Here is a 25,008-nt window from a genome sequence, read left to right on the forward strand (position 1 = left end):
AAGAGGGTGTGGGGTGGGTGGTGGTCATCGCTGGATGGGACCGACCCCATTCCTTATCAACAAAAAAAAAAGACATAATTCAAGGGGTTTATTTATATATACAAATCTTTATTTACGACATATATTACTTAAAATACATAAACTACTTTACAACACATCACCCACAATAAATCACTTTCGATACATTAGTTGAAACACTGCCCTAATACTAGAAAGATGCAAGAGTCCCTTCTCCTGGAAGACTTTAGTATAAAACCCTCTGTTAAAATATTTTGGTCCCCACATTTTATTTCGGTCAGCCTGAGCCGGATGAGGATTAGGATATATTTCCTGTGTACTTTGTTACTACACTAACTGGTTTCGATTTACATCCAATGCCCTGAAAGCTCTTATCGATTATTATGACGCTTTAACCAACTTCTAAGTATTTACTCATATGCCGAGCCTGTCCGTTTATCTGCGGTCACCCGTCCCCTTCCTGATTTCTTAGCGGGGAGGAGCGGATAGTCATAGGCGTGCAACATTTTTAATGTGCTTAACGTTCAGAAAGAAAAAAAAAAGCATTTTTTATACGTTACTCATACAGGGATAGTCATAAGAACCTCGGAAATATGAAAAAATAAGACTCTGGATAGAATTCGACTCCCAAACAAAAGCCGGAAATAATTATATGAAAAAGATGTAGGATAAAGAAAACTGACTTTTTTTTTGGTCTACAATACTATCATATTTAATGGCTGTGATAAATGGTAGAAAATCGCTTTTTTTGTTTGATTTTATGTCATTTCGCAATTGATTTGAGCTCAATGTTAGAGGTCAATGTAAATCCAGTTTATTTTGACAAGCTGTCAACACGCTCGTTAAAACGTTAATTGCTTGTTTTTGTAATGTGCCGAGAAAGCATTAACATAACTTACGTGAAGCTGTACACTCCCCCATAAGGAGTAACGAACGGAAGGGAACTGTGCTTTGAAATTTTCCCAAGTAGTGACTCGTAGTCATTACAGGAAACAATTTCGATGAAAAGTCATCGAGGTTACACGAGATTTCATTTAGTTATTAATTTTTTTCTTCAGCTTTAAATGGTTTGCGGCGCGGGATACAACCCACTGTTCAGTGTTCGGCAACCCGCTTAGTTGAAAGATCTTGGATTGGAATTGCTGTATTACTTACCGATTATTAGTTTCTTTCCTTTTTTCCGATTTACTCGAATTTTTAAGCTAAAAGTTGACGAGAAAATAGCCTTGAAATGCAAGATCGAAACTGGCTCGTATGATGATCAAGTGCAAAAATTACACGTTTCCGCATGAGGAAATTTTTTCACCTTTTTCCGACTTGCGTCACCCTGTCATGTTCCGACTGATCCTAGAACAGTTTCAAATTTTTACCAAATTTGGTCACAACATGCTACTTTACTGTTGTGTGACACTCGTATATATAGTGGTACCATAACATTTGTACGTCCTATTACCTCCGACATCATTCAGTGTTCGTGGTTGATATCTCAGTGTCTCGATCAATAAACCTTCCCAACGAAATGGCCGACGAAGACGTTGCTGCTTTGGTCGTAGACAATGGCTCTGGTATGTGCAAAGCTGGCTTTGCTGGAGATGATGCTCCGAGGGCCGTTTTTCCTTCGATTGTCGGCCGTCCTCGCCACCAAGGAGTGATGGTTGGTATGGGCCAGAAGGACTCGTACGTCGGCGATGAGGCGCAAAGCAAGAGAGGAATTTTAACACTGAAATATCCCATAGAACACGGAATCGTCACCAACTGGGACGATATGGAAAAGGTAAACAACGAAATGCGCTAACCAGGAAATTAATTTAAAATCTTCTCTTCAATCTCGATCCTAAAAATTACTTTGTATTGTTTTGCAGATCTGGCATCACACGTTCTATAACGAACTTCGAGTTGCTCCTGAAGAACACCCTGTTCTCCTGACAGAAGCTCCTCTGAACCCTAAAGCAAACAGAGAAAAGATGACCCAGGTATGTTACTAAAACTGTATAGAAAAATTGTATCCCGCCCCCAATTGGACTTAAGAATGACACTCCACCCCCTTTTTCCGTTCATGATCCACGGGTGTATATTCTGTAATGAAACGAGCGCGATCGGACAAATAGCATATGAAAATAGTATGATCAAGTCGTCCTCGCCCTGACTTATGAATTTATTTTCTATTGTTTCGTAAGTTTGGGTGAACCGGTCATCAAAGGATTGTTTCCGTCATCGCTTCAATTGTTTCCGCAATACATGTTTACTTGTTCAGAACGCTAAATCATTTGACCGTGTTCGATTGTAAACTAAATTTATGTTGTCCTTTTTTACTTCAAATACCAGCTACTCTTCCTTTTTCATTTTGAGTTCGGTCAGTGATCAACGATGTAACTAAGGGGTGTGGGTCTACTTGGCATCCTGTGATCTTCTCTTTGTGGAAGGGAAATTACTTATCACCCGACCAACCCAAATTCCAGTGAATAATATTTTCATTTAACTTATATAAAGACTCTCTTCAAATTTTGGATTTCAGTGACAATTGATGTCAATCTTGATTTGTTGTTTTGCAGATCATGTTTGAGACTTTCAACACACCAGCTATGTATGTAGCTATCCAGGCTGTTTTGTCTTTGTATGCCTCTGGTCGTACCACTGGTATTGTTATGGACAGTGGTGATGGTGTGAGCCACACAGTACCAATTTATGAAGGATATGCACTTCCCCATGCTATCCTTCGTCTTGACTTAGCAGGCAGAGATCTGACTGACTACCTCATGAAGATCCTTACAGAGAGAGGGTACTCTTTCACAACCACTGCTGAGCGTGAAATTGTCCGTGACATCAAAGAAAAGCTGTGCTATGTTGCCTTGGACTTTGAACAGGAGATGCAGACCGCTGCCTCAAGCTCCAGCCTTGAGAAAAGCTATGAGCTCCCTGATGGACAGGTGATCACTATTGGAAACGAGCGATTCCGCTGCCCAGAAGCATTTTTCCAGCCCTCTTTCCTCGGCATGGAAAATGCTGGTATCCATGAGACAACCTACAACTCAATCATGAAGTGTGACGTTGACATCCGTAAAGATCTCTATGCCAACACTGTCCTCTCTGGTGGTTCAACTATGTACCCTGGTATTTCTGACCGAATGCAGAAAGAAATTGCTGCTCTTGCCCCACCAACCATGAAGATCAAGATCATTGCTCCTCCTGAGCGCAAGTACTCTGTTTGGATTGGAGGCTCCATCCTGGCTTCCTTATCAACCTTCCAACAGATGTGGATCTCCAAACAGGAATATGACGAATCTGGTCCATCTATTGTACACCGGAAGTGCTTCTAAATTTTTGTGAACTACAGAACGGTTCTGTTTCAGTTGTTACACTGGATTGGTAACCTACTGCTACAGTGTGGAAAAAATCCTAAAATAATATCAACTTAAGACTGTATAAATTTTGGAAAGAGCTATAATATTATGTTGATTACATATTAATATAAACAGAGTTTTTTAAATTGGACAGACTATGTATAAGTGGTAGAGTTTAGAAGGTGTATTAAAACTCTGTACAAAACTGTAGATGTGTGGGTTATTTAATATCTCATTAATTCTAAATTCTTTGCGGTCAATAATTTAACAAAGGAAATGTGACTGAATAATAATTATTGGTTTCAAAGAAGCTTGCAAGCTTTTTTTTTTTTTATTTATTTGGTTATTTATTGATTGATTTGACTGCGGTTGGAAAAAATTGAACTTCTTGTTGTTTCCAATCACTAAAAAACTACTAAGGCTACTGCCTCCTGGATCAATCTAATTTTTTTAAGAAAAAGATATTTTCATTCTTCCTTGTTTCACTGCCAAAGGTGGCAGTAAAATTATGACATTATTTTCCAAAGCCAAATATTGCTACAGGAACTAAGAAATATGGAGAACCATTTTCTTCAATTTTATGTTCTAGCTCCCAAAACGACTTTGCAATTTTCCTGCAAACACAAGGAAAGTGTTCAATGAGTGAGGGTTGGGCCCCACCATGAACAAATAAATTCATTAAGCACACACCCATACTTGATTTGAATTAATCTTTTTAAATCCCAAGATAGGAGACTTTCACTTCCAGTATCTGTATTTCTACGGGGAACTGATCCAATAAAAGATCCCCCAAAATCACTCTAGATGTTGAGAGTAAATTCTGAAAGTTCCCCTGCTGAAAGTGAGGCACTTGACCCTTTAACTCCCATGAGTGACCAAGACAGAATTTCTCCTTACAATATCAACACAATATCAACCAGATAAGTGAAAAGAATAAAGAAAAATATTAATTTGGAGATAATTAGTTGATCCAATTCTAGATTCTCTGAATTAACTTTGTGAGAATTGTATGGTTGATAGTGAGGAGAATGACGAATTTGATCTAAGAGTGAAATGGTTAAGGAAGGTGCAAATGGTTTCCCTCCTCTTTCCCCCCAGTCTCATAATAACCCAAATTCATTGACCTTCACCTACACACTGTTTCATAACAATTATCCAACTAGTCACATAGTTAGACTTTTCATTTACTGGATATTTTATTGTAACCGTGGTTGAAGAAAACTTTCGAGCACGTTTACCGTGAGTTCGACAATTTCATAGCGTTAATGTATGCGATTGCCCTTGTGCGAACTTCGGCTATGTAAAGGACTGTCACGAGTGCTGACTAACCCTACCCATGATCCTTTTCAGGAATGCTGAGTGTCAGACAACTAAATTTTCAAAATGGCGACTACTACGGATATGAAAGGAAATGTTGTTAAAATGGAGATTGACTACAGTGAAACTGTAGATAAGAGAATACCAGAGTGCGAAGCATTAGCATCCGTAAGTAGCTACCTTTTCTAACCAATTTTTTGTCTCTATATGTCCTATGTAGCAACTGCATTCTGCACGTGTTGGGCGAAAACTATTCACACTTAGACATATTATTTGGTTCACGAAAAGTCTCTTTATGTATCCTTTCATCAGGATGGAAAACTCAATGAAGCCCTAGAGATTCTTTTGGCCCTCGAGAAGCAAACTCGGACGGTATGTAAAATGAGTTTTCCTTTGAGTTAATGTCCGTTGTCAATCATATTAATATTCCTCAGCTTGGGGTTAAGTTATCAGCGCAATAATAGACGATCGAAATCTTCACAGGGTTCATTTTGTCATGAATTGGTAGCTGTATGTTTCCTTGATTAGTGGGAACCAAATTTCAGAGGCCAGGTTTTGTTGAAGATGTTTAAATGCAATTAAAGCAAGTGTAAAAATCTTATCTGTCATTAAAAAAATTAATCTAAAGAGCCATCATTTGCATTGATTAAGGTTAGAATTCATGAGATAAATGTAACAGTAAAAATTTAATACCTACATAGCTGAAAAAGGGTTGAAATCAAGTTTCTATTGAAGAAAAGTTTTGAATTCTATCTACATTGTGTTGCTTGCTACATATGTTTTTAGTTTACAATACGCATTAGTTCTTCTTTGTCTATAGGCTGCAGACATGCATTCCACAAGTCGTGTTTTAGTCTGCATAGTCCAACTCTGTTTCAAGAACAAAGACTGGAATGCACTGAATGAACATATTGTGATCCTAACAAAAAGAAGGAGTCAGCTTAAACAGGTAGAGATTTTACAATACTTAATTTGTAGTCCAAAGTTTTATACAGCGTTCTAATTGACCAAGGGAGAGGGAGACATTTTGATCAAATGTTTAAGGGAATAGTAGATATTTGGTTATGTATTTTATGGATGGGTGCAAGAACTTAAAATCAAACCTGTTTGAAGTGGTCACCCATGGGGAATGGCTGGGTGACTTGTTAATACAGGTTGACTGCTTTATACAGGTTCCATAGAATAGCTGTGTTATAAAAAACAGTAGAAAACATCCTTTTATGCCCTAGTAAACCACTTAAGGAACAAAAATTCGCTCAAAAATACTACTTAAAACATGGATTAAATTTTGAGAGATCATTCCTAGTTTTATTTAAGTGGTTCTGCAATAAGTGACCATTCAATACAGGTCAAGGGCAATATAAACAGGCCATAGAGACTCACTCATCAGTAACCATGACAGCTTAACCTTTTAACTCCCAGTTCAAATTTGTAATTCTCCTTACTGTCAATCATACATTTCTTATAATGTTAGTTCAGAGAATCTAGTATTGGATCAATTAATTATCCCCAAGTTGATCTTTTTCTTTATTCTTATCACTTGTCTGCTTGATATTGTATTGATATTGTGAGAAGAAATTCTGTCTTGGTCACTCATGGGAGTTAAAGCATTAACCCTTTCACTGCCACAGTTCTGACAAAGACTGTTTTCTGACTGCCAGGTTTTTTTTACTAGTAACCTCAAAAAATCACTCTCAATCTTTAATGGCTTATATCTCAGTCAGTTTTTAAGATATTAAAATGAAATTTTCAGGATAGTATCTGGAATAAACAAATATTTTTTCTATGTTGTCAGGGGGGGTGATCGGGTCATGTGACCTGACTTTCATTGCAAGGCATTATGGGTTTCTTAAAAATAACTATTTTACATTAAATTTCCCTTTCATTTCTCTTTGTATTTTTTACCTAAAACACTGAAAGGACTTAACTCAGCTGAACAATCTCTTCATCATAACTTTACAAAGTTACATTCAAGCATAAAGGCTAATATTCTTCCTAAAAAGTGATTTTTAGCAACAAGTTTGCTGTTGCACCACTAACAAATAATGACAGTGAATTTTATAAAGACAAAGAAACAAATGTCTTAATATATTCTCCATCATAACAAACATGAGGGTTTATGTGTCATATCACACAGTGTGTTGTGTACAAGTGATACTGAGCAGTACCATAGTGTAATGTTTACAAGTTTACAAATTTTCCTCATCGGCTGACATGTCTGTGTCGAAATCATCAATGCTATTCTCCATTTCACCTTCGGAAGCCGATTCCATGTTGATTTCAGTGTCACTGGCGCTTTCGCTTTCTGAACCACTTGCTTCTTCTTCCATTTCAGAGTCACTGTCGCCAAAAATAGTATCCAAAGCCTCTTCAACAGTAAACCTTCGATTAGACGCCATATTTAAATGCCCAAAGTTGTAAACAAATAAAAAATATGGATTTCTCGAGTCAAATACGAGCTAAATTTGCTTCGTTTCGAGTCGAAAATGAAACCAGCACGTGTTTTGATTAACCTGATCTAAGAAGCTATTTCATTGGTTAGTTAGAACAGGGACTATGATTCGTTCATTTTAATGCTATTGTTTGGGCGACTAAAGTCGCCCATGGCGGTCTATGGGTAAGGCGACTAAAGTCGCCCATGGCAGTGAAAGGGTTAATAGAGGTGAAAATTACAGTGATTAAGGGGAAACAAATTTGGGGACTTTGACAACCAGCTGCAGAATACAGGGTAACTAGTCAATATGGTACAGCTTAACAAATTCAGCTGTAGCTTGTTTCTCACCGTATTAGATATGTTTACAAATTTTTGTGTCATTCTTTTCAGGCTGTAACCAAAATGATCCAGGAAGCTTTTACCTATGTGGAACAAACTCCTGATCTAGAAACTAAATTGAAATTAATAGACACCCTCAGAACAGTCACTGCAGGCAAGGTAAAATTAGCTTACGCTGCCAGCATTGTAAATTTTTAACCCTTTAGTAACTTTTATTATCTGGGTTAACAGTGTAAAAGAATGTATAAATTCTCCCCATTTCCATGTAGTGCTTTCAAAGTAAGTCTGGTTCACGGTAGGAATTCATTTTGAAATAATTTTTTTCCTATTCCTAATAAAATGTGCCACAAGAACCTGATCATCTATGATGTATTAACCTTTCCTGATCAAAGTTCAGGGCTCTCTGATGTATTGTTACTTTAACCCTTTAACCCCCAAGACCTGATTGTTAATTGTCCTTTTTAGCTGGTACACATTCTCCTTGTTAAATTGGTTTGGTGTTAGATCTAGATGACAACTTCTAACTGATAATTTTGAGTATTCTCATCACCTGCTCGCCAGATAATGTAGGCAGGTAAGAGGGGTAATACAAGGCGGCTTAGCATCCATTGAGGAGAGACAGCAATACTGACAATTTGCCTTTTGTTAGGAAAAACTAGGACGAAGTTTGGCAATCATGAGCCAATAAGCTTATAAAGTTTTTGACAGTAATTTTAATAGCAACATTTACTTCATTTTAGATATATGTTGAGATTGAGAGGGCTCGTCTGACAAGGATGCTTGCTAAAATAAAGGAAGACCAGGGAGATATTGCAGGTAATTTTTGTTTTACCCCATTCCCTTTCAAACCCTATGTAAGAAAGGATATCAATTGCCATGTGCACCTGAGCTTTTGTTTTTCTCTTTTCTCTGTTTTTTCCAGTATTAATAATAATCTGTGGTGATAAGTACATTTAATGGACTGAAACAAATATGCATCTGTATGTAATGACTTTAATGCATTGGTTTAAACTTCATTTATTTAGGTATCTTTTTTTAGAGTTGAACTGGTATAGATGAATTAATAAAAAAAGTCTTCTTATTTCAGTCTTACTTCAAAAGAGTTATCATTGCCATAAATAACTGTCTCATTTTATTTCCTTTTAATGTAAAGAGGCAGCCAACATCCTACAAGAGCTGCAGGTATGATAATGGAAACAAAATTATACATTTTGAAAACCAATGATGAAGCAGAGGGGTACAAGGGCATACTCCTCCAGAAAAATTTGAAATTTTAAACTCTCTGAGATATAATTTCTAGCACCATGGGACATATTTGAGTAAGCTTTGTTATCCAGACATTGATGCTAGAATAATCAGTTCAAAAATACTTATATCTCTCTTTGAGCACCAAAATGGTTTGACAGCAGGTGGGTTTCTGCTGCCTCATCACTTCTAATGACAACCCTGTACTTTTAATTTTCAGACCAAATTGCACTCTAGTGATTTCAATCACCATTGTGTGTAGGCTGTCAGACATTTTAGACAATAAATCAAATCAAGTAGATATAGATAAAATGTTTTTAAGTAAATTAAACCAGTTTTATTGAATGATCTATTATTTGAAAAAATTGAATAAATACACACTTGCAAATAATAAAAATTTCCAGAATTCCAATTGTGGATTTTGATAGATTGGCAAACAAGGGTCTTTTCTGAATGAACGCTGTTCAGGAATCTTGTCAGACTAACACTTTGATGGAAAGATCTTTGTTTAAGTTATTTTGATATATGGTTTAAACTTGTAGGTGGAGACATATGGGTCTATGGAAAAGAGGGAAAAAGTGGAATTCATCTTGGAGCAAATGAGATTATGTTTGGCTAAGAAGGATTACATTAGAACACAGATCATCAGTAAGAAGATCAGCCCAAAGTTTTTTGAAAATAATCAGGAGCAGGATCTAAAGCTGAAGTTCTACCAGCTAATGATTGAGGTGGCACGACATGAGGGAAGCTACCTAGATATCTGTAAATACTACAGAGCTATGTTTGATACACAGTCTGTCTTAGAGGACAAAGAGAAAAAGCATGAGGTGAGTTGGGAAAAATTTAAGAGGGTGGCTTTTTTATCATTGTGATGAAAAAATAAACATAGCTTCAAGGCTACAGTGATAAGAAGGACAAACACCAAGACATGTCTGTAGTTAATTTAAGGAGTACTAACATTTTTGAAAACACAGATTGTGAAACAGCAACCACCACAATGTGAAAAAAGTGAATTTTTTTTTTGTTTGTTATACAGGTGTTAAGAAATGTGGTGCTGTTCCTTGTTCTTTCACCATATGATAATGAACAATCAGATCTCATTCACCGTGTTGGGGAAGAGAAAACTCTGGAGGAAATATCACTTTACAGGTATATCATGCTAAATGAGATCTGACAGGGTCAAACTATCTGAATATTAGTTGTTAAATCCACATTTCTAATCTATAAACACATGCACATGCTTTTCCTGCTCTAATTTTAAATTTACACCTTCAGGGGCACAAAAACCCAGGGTATCAGCAGATCTCCCCAAGCACAATGAGCTCTTTCCTTTTAATACCATGAAATATCTTAAGTCATAAGTCAGTTATTCATGTTATTTTCTCAATCATGTGGTCATTTGAATAACATTGAATTGGTGTTTTTGAGCAGACAATCATTTGGTAGAAAAAATGTGAGATATTTGCTAATTTGGTTTTATCCACTGAGTTTGTAATATGTAAATTGGCCACCACAAAGAGTTTCCAAAGTTGACTTTTCAAGCATTGACCCCTTGTCAGAGCGATTAGAGGAATGTGGGTTGTGTGTAGTTTATGTAAAGAAGGATGGAGCTGTGCTATTGGTGGGAACATGATAACATAAAAACTCAATAATAAATTAGGTGAATGAAAAGCATTTGTTGATGCCATGGGGATTAAGAGTGCTAATTTAAAAGATAAATTTTTGTTCTAGAGTTTTGTAGCTTTCCAAACTGTGTAGATGTAGGGAGAGGCTGCAAATGTAGGTTAAAGCTAATTCACTGAGGCATGAAATGTCAAAAAGGAGCATATAAGGGACTTCTCCCAAATGATCAGAACCCTGATCTTTCAGTCTGTCAGTTTATTGTCAGGGTCAGTTGCAATTGTAACTAGTCCTTTTGACATTCATCAAGATATTGCCAATCTTCGATGTGGGAAGTGAGGGAGGGAGGGGAGGGGAGGGGAGGGGACTTTGTTACATTAAGTTAATTGTATTTTTACAACCAATCTACAATTTTGTTTGTGTATGATCTATCTATTAGAGATCTCCTGAAATGCTTCACCACAGCTGAACTTATGCGTTGGTCTTACATAAAAGAGGTTTATGAAGCTGAACTAAGAACAGGTCCATCTGCAACTGGTGTGTTTGAGGAACACACAGATGAAGGCAAAAAGCGCTGGGAAGACTTACAAAAACGGGTTGTTGAACATGTGAGTTTGATTGTTGTTTTCATTTGAAGGTATTTCTTTTGTTATGAATTTCACTTGATGCTTATGTTAATTCTCCCCTCTAGCTGCTTCACAGTTCCCTGTAAATTAGTCATGAGAATTTGGTGTAAGATCAAGATAACAACTTTTGCCTGATAGGTTTCAATATTCTCATATCCTGTTTGCTGGATAATGTGTGAATATTAAAGGGAGAAGTTAACTGTAAATACTTCAGGTAATTTTAAGCTTATAAATGTGAGTGTTTGATCGTTTTTTTTTTTTTTTAACAGAATATCCGGGTCATGGCCAAGTACTACACCAGAATAACACTAAGAAGAATGAGCCAGTTGTTGGACTTAACTGTTGATGTAAGTTTAAGTTGTAGATGTTATAAAATGAACGCAAAATTGTTCTAAAAAGTAGCATAAAATGTTGCGCTTTGTCATCAATTGAAGCAAACAGGCCCAATCCTCTAATAGCTGAATCCAATCTTGTCCTATGCCTGCATAACGCGATCTTTTTTCCAGACATCCTCTCATTAACTTCAGTGAAACAGCAACTGATATAGGTCTCCGAAGCCTGTGTAATGTTTGAGTAAATAATTATGACAAAATTAATCATGATGAGTTAAATCAATTCTGAATGAGTACTTCTAATCTCAAAATTATGTACTATTACATAAGGCTGTAGACTTCAATATCCATCTATGGAATTTTTTGTTTTTTTTTAAGTGTTAAGAATTGGAACGGAAGTGAAAAGAACGATTAAGTGTCACTATTACCCCAGCTAACCCGATTTTTTTATCCTGTCTCAGGAGACTGAATTGTTCCTCTCTGAGTTAGTGGTGTCCAAAACAGTTTTTGCCAGAATTGACCGCCCTGCAGGCATCGTTACGTTCAGTGCGCACAAGGAATCTAATGAGATTCTTAACGAATGGTCTCACAACCTCAACACTCTGATGCAGCTTCTCAATCGCACAACTCATCTCATTACCAAGGAAGAAATGGTGCACAAACTTGTACAAATGTAACTTATTTTGTGTTTGACTGAGACCATGTCTGTTACTATTTCAATTTTATACAGTCCAATAGTTGTCTTGTGCTAGTCAATAAAAAGTGTAAAACATAGATGATATTCTCTGTACTTTCCCATTCGTTGGATATTTAACTACTGACACTTTTTAAACGACTCATTCACGACGCTAACAGGAAAGTGCGAAATGTCAATCGCCACTCATATTTTGGTATTTCTTTTTCTTTTCTCTCCTGAGGAAAGAAGAGACGATGCCTTGGTAGTGATGTTAATTATTATCGAGATTTCTCCCGCTCTAATTTTTCCTGAGCGACATCAGCTTTATTATGCTGAGGATTTGATCTCCGATAGTCTATCACTGGGTTCTCATGTCTCCTTCCGGGAGAGTCACCCGGGAAAGCCCTGAGGAAGCTTTTTTCCTAGGTTGAAGAAACGTATGGAAGAAAAATAGCTTGTAAAAGCAGTTAACAATGGTAATTACAGTATGGGAATTTGGGAACAAAGCGGAAAAAATCCTTATCATTAGTTACAGCAATCAAGTCCATCATTTCATAATTACTTCTGCGTATGTGGGATGTTTATACCAAGTTTCTAATGACATAATCAAAAGCGGTTTTTTACCATTTAAATTCTCTCGGACTATAGCCATGATATATCAGAAATAGAAATGATCGGAAAGGATGAAAATTATTTTGTTTTGAAAGTTATTCAGGGTATATTTTGGTCCGTTTGCTCGGTTGTTTGTTTTTGTGCGTTGCGGACGTTTTTTGTTCTGCAAATATGGAGCGCTCTGTGATATTTACACCAAATCACTGTTTTGAAACGGTACAGCTGACCGAGGACAACGAGCTACGTCAACATGGCGATTTCACCGAGCAAAACTAGGCAAGAAAGACGTTACAGAGGTTTCACTACGCAAACAAACCGTAAGATCAAGGTAAGCAGAGTCCCTTCTCATCAGACCCGTAGGTTTTGTTACTACATGCCTTACACTAGAATTTTTACAGTGACAGGATCACACATTACTACTCAATTTGAAGTATTAAAAATTTAATCAAAGTTAGGACCCCCAATAAAAAAATTCCTGGATGTCCTCTTGTTTTCCTTTCTAAAAGAAATGTCTTTTAACAAGTATTTACATTTCATCTCAATTGTTTGGAGCCTTTTCTTTAAACCTGACATGACACAAGCTGTGTTTATTTAAAAATTGGCTCGGTGAATTGTCAGTGTGTACAATTACACTAATTTTACATTCTCAGCCAATTTCATTGTTTTGCATGCTGATTATGTACTTATAAATGCTAATTTAGTTCAATTTTTTGCTTTCAACAGTGTTTAATTAGTAACATTCACCACGCTTTTTTTTTTGCATGCAGTACTAAAAATACTTCAAACACAATCATTCATATGCCAAAAAGATTGCTGTTTTCTGTATCCAAATTGAAGGCAGCTTGTAGGTTAATGAATTCTGTTTAATTTTTGTCTCCTGGTACAATTCTCTTCACTATTAAAAAAATTCAAAACCTCTCTTAATAGCAAGCCTTACAAATTATTCACTGCCAACCACAAATAATTAAAGTTGTGTAAACAGAACGTTTTGAAAACATAAGCTTTGGATTATTGAGTCCACTTCAGTATGTAAAATTAATGAAAGGCACTGAATTAGACCGAGTTATTTATATTCCCGTCAAAAAAAAGAAAGTCTCCAGCGGTGTCAGACATTCTCTTTATCAACCGCTGGATTTCTCAGTGTGAGAATCCTTCTACCATGATAAATTCAACTTGTGCCATTTTGCTGGACTTTTACCCACAAATGTTCGAATTGGAAAATCTTCGCTCGACCTACATCGTTAATTGCGTTTTTAATGTGTTAATATCATAAACATGATGATGAACATCGCGACAATCTATGCGTTACGTAAAGTTTCTTCGTTACCGCAAACTTTGAAAACATTGCTTCTCAGTCCGGCTGTTTCTGATGTTGGTGTTGGCTTATTAGGGCAGCCGCTGTACATTCTCCCGCTGATCAAGTGGTTACAACAAAACCCTCCTAGCTGCTACATCTACAGGCTTTTGGACTTGGCAAGTATTTTGTTCGCTGAAGCTTCCTTCCTAGGAGTGGTAGTTGTAAGTGTAGACAGGTTTTTAGCTCTTCATCTTCATCTGAGATACCAGGAACTTGTGACTCACAGGCGTGTTGTTGTGGCGGTGATATCAGTTTGGATTCTAAGGGAGTTCTTCTCTTTTCTGGCGTTTTCGGGATTTGTTTTTATCCAAGGCGTAATATCTTACGTCGTTAGGTTTATTAGTCTCTTTATAACAACAGTAATTTATATCCAGATTTATGTAATTGTGCGACGGTACAACAATCAGATTCAAGCCCTCCAGGTGCAACAGCAGACTGAAGAGGCAATGAACTTTGCTAGCGTCATAAAGTCTGCAGTTTGTGTATTATGTGTGCATGTCGTGTTTTTGTGCTGTTATCTGCTTCCTTTTTTACTTTCCGTGGCCTCCATCGTCATTGTTCCGGGTATTGCTTTTAAGAAATGTTTTCTTTACTCGTTGACCCTCACATGTCTGAATTCATCTCTGAATCCGGTTGTTTTTTGTTGGAAGATGGGACACATTCGACACGCTATCATGGACTTACTACAGAACATAGCTCGAAATAGAAACCAGGCGTCGTAGTTATAAAGTCTAATCGAGCCGTTTTTGAGTGTTTTTAACGAAAGTTATCAACTGCATTACAGCCAATCAGAGCAAAGGAAATATCACGTGCAGCCAATGGGTGTGTGCAGACATACGCTGGTACAGTGCATTTGATTTTCTCAAGGCAGTGTGGTTTCGTCAAGCCTGTTATTTTCGATCGATTTTCATCGTTATATAAAGGACTCACTAGTTTCCACCCTGTAAAACTAATCCACATCAAACTTTGTTCAGTCGTATGATCCCATAGGAATAAAATCGACGCTCTGCAATCGCAAGTAGAACAGTCTGATGAATTGGCCTATTTTGCAAGTGTCGTGGAATCTGCTGCAGGTACATTTTACCTGTATCTCATATTCTAAATCTGTTTTTACGTCATTGGGCCGTTAATTGTCTTCACATCAATTGGCGAGAGCATCGCCTTTAAGAGATATGGGTCGAGAAAATTGATTCTTGTATTCCTCAATTTTTCTTTGGTTCGTGAGACTTGTTGAGGAAAAGGGGACGCTCTAATGGACGTCATGGTCATATTGCGGAACAAAAAATACCAGTAAGTTAAATGATAGGGATAGGCAAGCTCTATTGATGTCAAAATTTCAACGTCTTTTGTAAAGCATTCTTGGTCACACTCAGTCTTAGGCGGTTACACGGAGGGAAACCTAGTGTCCTTCGCAGCTGATCATTGGGATGTCACGTAACGCCCAAACCAAAGTAATGACAAAGGCCTATAAGAACAAAGGTAAATGTCATAAGGAACCAATGACAACTCGAATGATAAACGAGCAAACTGCCTGAAACGCGGGAAAACGCGGGTGACCAAGCCGCGGTTGGTTACAGTTTCGCATCTGATTGGTTGAAGGGGTGGTTCGAGTTTCTTCGAAGTGAAGAGAGACCAATGCAATACGGAATTACTTTCCACTCTCAGTTTATAATTGCTCCAATTGCAGGTTGACGTCAAATTAATTAGTACTTTGAGCTATTCGTGCGCTTATCCTTCCGTCGGTCTCTGATGGGCACTCATGTTAACTTCAGGCTGATTAGACTTAAAAGTAAATATTTGCAGTGATATACGACTCCTGGAACCTTCTCCGGACATTTCTATAACCACAGTGTGGTACCGGTCGGATATTGAACGCAAATTTTCTTTTTTTCGGTATATTTCCAGTTTTCAGCCCTATTGTTGTCTATTTAAGGACGCTTGAGCCAGTCAAATATGAAAAACACATGGCTCCCGGAATAACCGATGACGCTGCTAAAGAAGTCGTTATGACTTTCATTTCCTTTGTTTTGTAATAAAAAGTTAGGGGACTCCGGGATACCGCGACAGATACCAATATTGAACTGTTCAATTTGTTTGCTAAAAGGATCTAAACTTTTCATTTCGGTCTTATCAAACTTTTGCGATTGCGACCGTTTACGCACCCTTTGTCTGTTTGTTTGTTGGTTTGTTTGTTTTTTTGCTCATTTAGATGCGTGGAGTTCAAAACCTTCGCACTTATTTAACAGAAGAATGCCAGCGTTTTATTTATCTAATGTTTTATGCGTGATTGCCTAAGGAATCGTGCTAATATTATCGTAGTAATGGGTTCTCAAGTGCCACTTACTCAAAACAGGAAACACGGTACAAGAAATTGACGCTCTCTTCTTAAATAGTATTTTAATTTATCTGTGCTTTGAATTTTGGAGTGTTCTTTCAGCTTGATTGCGATTTACTTTTGAGGTGCTCTGGTGTGTCATTTTTATCTAAGGAGCAAAACTTTTGAGAAATCTTTACTTAAAATTCTCGCTGTTTATTTGAATTTATATTGCGACTCGACATTTTAGTTGGTTAATACTGCTGTTGTGGTAAGTTTGTTTTGTATTTTTCCTTCATTAAGTTTATAAATATAAATCTAATTGTTCCTTTCGGTCCACACACAAAAGCTTTGGAGCTTATCGCAGAGTCTTATCAAAATCTCAGTGAGTCTTCTAGGCTTTTCTTCGCTCCGGACGTGACCTGCAAGTATTTTTTTCCAACCATCTGATAAGAATTTTCCTCCTCCCATTAGTTGTATTTAACGGCCATCAAAAACGAAATGATTTTGAGGAAAAGGTATGATTTGGATCACAGGCGTATTATCGTTTTTACGGTACGAAGATTTATCGAAAAAGCACTGACTCGCATTTAAATATAGTAACCTTTTTATTAGCGGTTTTGAAGGTATTGAACCTTAAATAGGTCTAGCCTATGAATAGTAATATACGTAACCAAATGAGCTATTTTCGTGCGAAAAAAAAATTAACACTTTGGAAACTGAATTCACCGCATTTCATTTTGTCAAAGAGCAATTACCTCTGTTAATTTGTCATTTTTTATTTGCTCTTGAACCTTATAGGACTCTGTCTTACTATCAGTCGGTTATTTGTCAAGAGGCTTATGTTCACACTATGAATGACTCTCAGAATTCGACGTGCGAAGTTTTAATGCATCATTACGCCGTCACTACTAAAGTTGACCATCTCCGTTATACATACATCTCAAACTGTATTTTAAACAGTTTATTGTCGCATCCCGCGATCATGCTCAACATTGTAACTATCCACGCGATTCGAAAAACGTCTTCGTTGCCAAAGACTCTGAAAACATTGCTTTTAAGTCTAGCTGTTTCCGACATTGGAGTTGGTTGTATTGTTCAGCCGTTTTACATTTCACTCTTGATCAAGAACCTGCTGGACAAGATCCCTAGCTGCAACACGTACAACATGTTTGGGATTACGTTGGGTTTGTTTTCTATTGCTTCGTTCCTGGGTGTTGTGGCTGTAAGTGTAGACAGGTTCTTAGCTGTTCATCTTCATCTCAGATACCAGGAACTTGTGACTCACAAGCGTGTTATTGCTGTGGTGATCTTAATCTGGCTGCTGAGTGTATTTCTTACATCATTGATCCTCTGGGTTCCGTTTCTAGTACACTCGATATTTTTAATCATTTTTGGATTGTCGTTTTTCCTTGTCACAACAACAGTCTACGTTAAAATTTATCAGACTGTTAGACACCACAGGAAACAGATCCAGTCTTTGCAACGTGTACAACAGGTGGAACACATTGGTGAGATGTCAAATATGGTCAGCGTCCTAAAGTCTGCAGTCGGCATATTCTACATGTATCTAGTATTTGTGGCTTGTTATTTACCTTACTTGGTGTGTTTGGTGGTAGCTGACACAACTGTGACAAGTAACTCTATCAAGAGCCTCTACCTTTTCTCGTATACCATTTTATTTCTGAATTCATCTCTGAACCCCGTAATTTACTGCTGGAAGCTGAGACACATTCGACATACTATCATGGACATTATGCGGAACATGCCCTGGAACAGAAAGCACGTATACTCAACTTGGCATCGATCGGTCACCACGGAGAGTGTTCAGGATGAGGTTCAATATGTAGTATGTTCGAGGATTGCTTGAATGAAGTAAAGAAAATGACAGACACTAAGGGATGCGAGATTTCTCAATGCGACAATGCAAAGAGTTTCGAACCTACTTTTCGTAGCGAGACTTACATCTCAACTTTTTCTAGATTTCATTAGGTAAAAATCTTAAGATGCCTCGACGAAACCTGTCTAATTTAAATTAGCTATTAAGAAGAGTAACTTGGTAAGAAACATGTCGGAATTATGGTGATCTTCCGTGCTTTTTGTTTGTAAAGCCGTTTACGGACGATTAGTTTTAAGAAGCTGGGAAAGTGATGGGAAGTTGAAAAAAGAAGACGCTCTAAATTTCGAACGGAGAATAATGGTCTTGGCTGAGTGATTTGCCCTCAATACTTCGCTTTCATTACCAATTGTTCATTTATTAGAAAATCGTTCAGTCTGAGTGTAATCGTCGGATTAATCCGCTGCCTCAAGGGCTTGTTTACAAATTACTGTAGACGTTTTCAAGGTGAAATTAACAAAGAAGTCGAAGTGAGCCACACGAGCCTGTAAAATATTAAGGAGGTCTGTTGAACAGTGTCGACAATCAACTCGAACTGAAAATTTGTTTTTGGCAAATATTTAGGACGACAGGCAAATATTTTGACTGATATTGTGGGTAAAACTTCAAGGTTTTCCTGCTGTTATGAGAAGTGGGTGTTTAAACCTTTAGTTTCTTTTAATTTTCTCTTTTCAAGTATCACAACTTAAATTTAACAGTTTTTCTTTCAACTTGTTAGAGTTAAAACTTGTATTGACCCTTATGAATATTTTATACAACGCTTTATTGAGTGTTATCGAGGAATGGTTAACTTTTGAGTAATTAAAAAAATTGTGTGGCTTTCTGTAATGAAGCTGTGAATGTGTTTTCATGAAAGAGTCAGATGTCTATCGGCAAATTGTCTCTCAGGTTTGTTATGTAAACAGTCTCTCTGAAATCGCAGCCGGCAGGTCACTGCTTGTTAAATTCAAGAAGAAAAAGGAAGCCCTTCTAAATACGAAACAAAATTTTGATTTTTTCTTTTCCAGCCGTATTATTACTTAAGAGAAGAAACTGGGTCCTGCACCGGAACATATGGCAATCATAACAACTCACCTCTGAGTTTCAAGTGGGTATAGTGACGAAGCAACGCGGGTTTTCATTTCAGCTTAACAGCTGAGACTTCTCATATATATTAAATAACTTGTTTTTTTTTTTTTTTTATAAAGCAATATAACACACTTTTTATCGGTTTACAGCCGCATTAACTCACGCCGCTACGCGGGATGTCCTGAAAATCAGCGAGAAACGTTGGTGAATTACAAGCCGAGCACTAAGAACTGCTTTATCTCTGCCAATTAAAGATCGCGGACCGTATTAAATCCAATACAAATGCTTGATCGGTGTGAGAGCTTCCTGTGACGTAGCGCGATGGGCTAAGACCGGGCGAGAAATTAAGCACGCGAGAAACGCTTCTCTGCTCTCTAGCGCGTGTTACCTACTTACTCGCTGAGTGCCTCACACATAGACTAAAAAACAGCATGCACTTTCTATTTTTCCGAATTCTACACTGAAATAAGTTGCATTCAGCTTTTGATTCGATGTGATCTAGCGCAGCCAATCGAGTGCAACCATGTACTGTTGGTTTGGTAGCTCAGTAACAGTATTTATTAATCGCTGGAACAACCCGGGGACAAAATAAAATAAAGCGAATCCTGAGTTTTGATCGGCTACCTGAGTGGGTAAGATGGGCCCATTTTTCCGCTCAGAATTGCATGGAGCGAACTTAAAAAGCTCATAAAAAAGCGGTAGAAGAGAGTTTCTTCGCGGTCCGCGATCTTTAATTGGCATATTTCTTAGAGGCCTGCAGTTGTGCGAAGTCAGATCAAATTGGCTTGGATTTAATGTCTTGAAGGTGGATTTTTGGATCTCTAGTCAGACATTTTTAATACATTGAGGAGGTCCAAACGTTTGCGGCAAATGTCAAATGACAAAATTGAGATTCTCTCTGTCTTCTTACAGCCGTTTGTCAGTTCAGTATAGAGAAAATATCTGCATCAGCTGTAAACAAGATTTTTTTCCGTACACGTCAATCTTTAACTCATTTTTGTCTTGCTCCCATATTGTTTGTAGACAATCACCTCTCAAACTCTGAGAAGGAAATTGACGAGAGTGCAAAGACTAACTAACCTGTGCTGTTGCGTCCATCTTGGATACCCTATTCCTCATCAGACCACATCAATCTTGAGCATACGAATCAAAGCTTGCTCACGCACTTTGTAACGAGATCCTTCTGGTATGATGCTCACTAATCTATCATGTTTATAGCAGGGCAATGATTTAACTCGCTATTTCACGGTTGATGTTGTCCCGAAGTTTAATTGAATGTTAGGATTGTATTAGGTTTTAAATTAATTACAGCAACTGGTGGGTTATTTACTGCAAGGTGTTAAGAGTAATTTTTCAACTGAGAGTCGTTCTGTGATTGGTTCAGAAAATTTGCGCCTTGCCCTAAACCAATCAGACGTTCTGAGATTGATTTAGATGTCGCACCAGCTCTTGCACGAGATGCAAGACTACATCGCGACTCTTCCATTCGCTTTTTCCTGCACCTTTCTTTTGACAAACCGAAATGATAAATTTGGATTTGGTTTTTAAGAGAATCGGGGAAATGGCCATGTGCTGAGATGTCTTGTTAACAGCACATTTATAACTTTTTAGAAAATAAGGAATTCGTAACTTTTTTGTAACTTAATACTGTTTCGTTCCTCCTGCAACAGCCGACTTGTGCCAGAGAGTGTGAACGATCACTTATTGCGCAGACACCAACATGTGTGCGCGGGTCACGGATAGGATGGACAAGCATATGATCTTCTTCTCTTGAGTACCATTATCTGAAAGGAGAAGCAGGTTTGATTTTTTTTTTCGTTTTTTCTTTGTATTTTTCTTCCACAGTAATTAATAGGATCAATCTCAGCATTTGAGCAACTGCGTACTTACCCCTCCCCTAACCCAACATTGACCCGTGATGACTTGTTATCAATTGACTGTGGTTGGGGTTGGGGAGGGGTAGGTGTGCAGTTGCTCCAGGGGGCGGGAAGATGAGAGACCCTGGGAACGAAGTTGATACTGACATTGACTTTTGATTTGCTTTGTTATGCCATCTGTCAAAGTTCAAAGTTTTATCTAATCCATCCCAGAAGCAATTTTCGTTTGTATTCTCGAATTCGATGCTTTGAATCTCAACTGAAAGGTTGCAAAAAGTTAAAGCATTCATTGAAGGTTAACTTCCCGTTTAGATCGAAGACGTGACTTAACTTGACAAACAATCTGACATTAGATTTTCGTGCGAACTACGTTTAAGCGATGTTTCACTGTGCCTTTCTTATAAAAACCGACTTAATGGAGTGTTATGTACTTAATGACAGAGTGTGATGACCGGATGGGAAAATATTTGCCTCTTCGTACGTCATCTGCGAGTGTCATATTTTACCGTCACGGCCCGAGAGAAAAATATTGTACCTTTTTGGCCCGACTTAATGACCTCGCTAAAAGCTATTTAACAATACGGCCCCTTTTCTTTTCTTTATTTCTCTATTCTTTTCTTTCTTTTCGCATGCCCAGGGTTGTTTGGTGCTTGCGTCACTGCGTACAGAGATTTTTTTTTTTACTGTCAGGTATTCTATAAAGGCGCGCACATGTCATGTGATAATACGGATTGTTACAAGCTGTTTGGGCATCGTGCAACTTTTTTTTGATTAACACAAGGAAGTATTAGCATGAACAATTAAAAGAACGGTCTACGAGGCAGTGATAGAAAGCCCATTTCCACTGCCATCGGATGTAAGATATTGGCTTGTTCAAGACAAGTGTTTCCATTATGAACATTAATGTGGGTGCGCTTTTACAAGTATCTCGTTTACTTCACCAGTGGTACTGAAGTACCTGATTTTTACGGGCACGGCGTTTACGTGTACCTTTTCAATTACTGCCTTTGATTAATGCGACTCCGAATTTGACAAATCAATCAAACTCATCGGTAAACGGAACTGATTTAAAAGGGTCAGCCTAACCCCTAACCCCTAACCCTAATTCTCTTTGTATAGTGCCCTGATTTCGTTAATCGTTCAGTACAAACGTATGGTTGGCAAGTGAAGGCTTCGTCACATGTGAAAGAGTTCGATTCTCTTTAAGCTCAAGAGAGAAGTTTCTTTAAATCGTGATTTTTCATGTTTATTTAAAATTGAATGTCTTGAGTTAAGATACGAGAGTTACTATCATGAGCGAATTGTCTTGTGAAGAGTTGTTGCAGTATATTCCATCTATCTCCGACTTCAAAGATCTTCGTTCAAGTTACATCGTTAATTGTGTTTTAAACAATTTTCTTACCTATACCGCCATTGTGTCAAACATTGTTACAATGTTAGCGATAAGGAAATCCTCGTCATTGCCGAATACTTCAAAAACTTTGCTTTTGAGTCTCGCTGCTTCCGATATTGGCGTTGGTTTTTTTGTTCAGCCATTTTACACCTCACTTTTAGTCAACTGGTTGCAACAGAACAATCCAAACTGTTACGCCTATGTGATTTTTAGGAATATTGGTTTCCTTTTTTCTACGTCTTCCTTCCTAAGTGTGGTGGCTGTGAGTGTAGACAGATTCTTAGCTGTTCATCTTCATCTCAGATACCAAGAGTTTGTGACCCACAAGCGTGTTGTTGTTGTGGTGATAATAATATGGCTGCTAAGTGCAACTGTGCCTTTACTGACATTATGGAACCTGCACGATGTGCAAAGGTTAATTCTTTCCCTGTTCGGTATTACTGGTATTCTTTTGACAACATTGATTTACATGAGGATTTATTTTGTGGTACGACGCCACAAGATTCAGATTCAGTCTTTGCGAGTTCTACAGTCAGGTGAGATGGCAAATTTTTCTGGTCTCATCAACTCGGCTATCGGTGTTTTCTACATATACGTCCTTCTTATAATCTGTTGTTTACCCTTCTTAATCTGCCTGGGAACGTTGGGGCCTAACAATTCCAGTACCTCCATGAAAAAACTTTTTGTCTTTTCGTTGACTTTGTTGTATCTAAATTCATCTCTGAATCCTGTAATTTACTGCTGGAAGATGAGGCACATTCGACGTGCTATCATGGACCTATTACGAAACATGCCTTGGGCTAAAAATCGTGCATCTCAATGACCTCAGCAGATGTCATTCAGTCCTTGTGGATGTTTGTAAGTAAAGCTTCCGATATCGATTATTTCATGTATGAAGCGCCACATCGCGATATTTTAAAAACCTGGTTGGGACCATCCAGATTATCTTCGAAATGATGGAAAACAGAAAATATTAATTCACTAAGAAGAAGACTAAAATGGAAAGATTGACGTGAGAAGGAACAGTGATGGTCAGAGATGAAGAAGATTGACACACATTACAAATGCCAAACTTGAATAATTTATGTTCAGGTTTAAAGATCACTAATCGTGCCCTAGAGCCCTTAACGAAAAACAAAAGACATTCACAGTTAAACTTAACAACTCTATCAACTCGTGCATTTTGTTTGGACTTCGAAAAAAAAAATTCAACCCTAAAGCTACAAAAGAGATTTTAATCTGAATTTTTTGAGACATATTTAGATAAATACAAGCGGCACGTTCTGTTTACATATGGAAACAAAAGTCTGTCTTTTTCCTTTTCATCGATCAGATATCGTCGATGGTTTGATTCTTTGCCAGAAAAGACGGTGAATAGTCATGTTTAACGTAGCGTTTAGCTTCTCAACAGTTAGGAAATGCTTGGCTTTGCGTTTTTTGACCCTGTTGCCGCCTAAGTTTTACACAGCAAAATGCCATACTAACGAAAAATATGAAAACATAAATGCCAAATGCAATATGTAATATCATTTTACACCTGCATCAACGCAAAATTGAATTTCTCACAAATTGCATGCGAAGTGTATTCGTACATCAAAATCTGCATCATTGTGTCTCATTTGCGTTTACGCAACGAAGATTACGTGATAATACGTGCGTATTGACTGAGTGGGAAGCGCCGGATGAGGAAATGTTTGGCCCGTTCATGTCCGTTCATCAGAACATAGAGCCAGATATTTTCCCGTTCGACCCGACCCAACACTGTTACTAAGCATCTTATCAGATGACCGCCTCTCCTTTTCTTTCTTCTTGCAGGTCGCACGCCCCAGCGAGCGGCTTTCCAAGGCTCTATTCACGCCATTACCTACGTCTCTCATTTATTTTCGAAAAAAAAAAAAACGCGCACAGGACAGTAGAGGTCGTATGATAATGGATGTTCAGATAGCGTTGTAAAGAGGACGCACTTTTGTTGAACAAATTGAGTTTGCTAAGCTTTTAAACCCTAGCACCAGTATGTATATTCTCCATACTGTTCTCTATACATTTCCTAAGGTGCTGATAAGGAGAATTTATTCGACAATCAACTGACCTTCTGTTCATTCCTTAATTCTCGTTACATTTATGTGTGATTCACGGGTAGTGTTGCAGGGAGAAGTTAGATGTTAATCACTCGTAGTGGGTCAAAGGGTAAAAATATTTCATAAGGAAACGATGATTATAAACCGATGAAGACTATGATTCGTTCTTACCCCCCTTTTTTTTTGTTGTTTTCGTTAGATTTTTCCTCGTTTAACTTACAGTAGCTCGCCTCCCACTTTGAGACAAATTGTCATAGAAAATTTCCAAGAGGTGTATTGTAGCGAAACTCTTTTTTTTTTCTATCAACGGGGGTCAGATTGAATTTTTTTTTGGTCGTACTCTGTAACAAAATGGACCTGTAACTAAAGGAGCGTGAAGCTTACAACTTGCGACAGCTGTGACCCTTTCTCGGCTTACCAAGACATAGGAAAGGTCCAAAAGGCGACAGATCGCGACAGATTTG

The 25,008-nt window shown here is 37.7% G+C and overlaps 4 protein-coding genes and 1 long non-coding RNA gene across 5 annotated transcripts; all 5 read left to right on the plus strand.

The window, feature by feature from the left end:
* The first annotated feature begins 1,464 nt into the window (after positions 1-1,464).
* Positions 1,465-3,569, plus strand: LOC113666244 (actin, cytoplasmic). Its single transcript, XM_027182006.2, has 3 exons — positions 1,465-1,792; positions 1,881-1,991; positions 2,571-3,569. Exons 1-3 carry the CDS (start codon positions 1,538-1,540, stop codon positions 3,333-3,335), a joined length of 1,131 nt encoding a protein of 376 aa, XP_027037807.1. The 5' UTR covers positions 1,465-1,537; the 3' UTR covers positions 3,336-3,569.
* Positions 3,570-4,689: 1,120 nt separating this feature from the next.
* On the plus strand, positions 4,690-12,046 carry LOC113666188 (26S proteasome non-ATPase regulatory subunit 12). The gene is made up of 11 exons (XM_027181954.2): positions 4,690-4,844; positions 4,989-5,048; positions 5,497-5,625; positions 7,501-7,608; positions 8,190-8,265; positions 8,603-8,631; positions 9,237-9,521; positions 9,731-9,843; positions 10,754-10,922; positions 11,210-11,287; positions 11,734-12,046. The coding sequence occupies exons 1-11, from the start codon at positions 4,743-4,745 to the stop codon at positions 11,947-11,949; spliced, it is 1,365 nt and encodes a 454-aa protein (XP_027037755.2). The 5' UTR covers positions 4,690-4,742; the 3' UTR covers positions 11,950-12,046.
* Positions 12,047-12,179: 133 nt separating this feature from the next.
* LOC149038603 (uncharacterized) lies at positions 12,180-22,119 on the plus strand. Its single transcript, XR_016180446.1, has 3 exons — positions 12,180-12,888; positions 20,220-20,382; positions 20,867-22,119. It is a non-coding gene; the product is annotated as an uncharacterized LOC149038603 (long non-coding RNA).
* LOC149038604 (adenosine receptor A3-like) lies at positions 15,917-19,906 on the plus strand. The gene is made up of 2 exons (XM_089184862.1): positions 15,917-16,502; positions 17,033-19,906. Exon 2 carries the CDS (start codon positions 17,085-17,087, stop codon positions 18,099-18,101), a length of 1,017 nt encoding a protein of 338 aa, XP_089040988.1. The 5' UTR covers positions 15,917-16,502; positions 17,033-17,084; the 3' UTR covers positions 18,102-19,906.
* A 95-nt stretch (positions 22,120-22,214) lies between the features above and the next one.
* On the plus strand, positions 22,215-23,771 carry LOC149038605 (adenosine receptor A2a-like). Its single transcript, XM_089184863.1, has one exon. It carries the CDS (start codon positions 22,366-22,368, stop codon positions 23,287-23,289), a length of 924 nt encoding a protein of 307 aa, XP_089040989.1. The 5' UTR covers positions 22,215-22,365; the 3' UTR covers positions 23,290-23,771.
* Positions 23,772-25,008: the final 1,237 nt, after the last annotated feature.

The sequence above is a fragment of the Pocillopora damicornis genome, chromosome 10 (assembly GCF_964200805.1).
Source record: "Pocillopora damicornis chromosome 10, jaPocDami1.2, whole genome shotgun sequence".
Taxonomy (NCBI): domain Eukaryota; kingdom Metazoa; phylum Cnidaria; class Anthozoa; order Scleractinia; family Pocilloporidae; genus Pocillopora; species Pocillopora damicornis.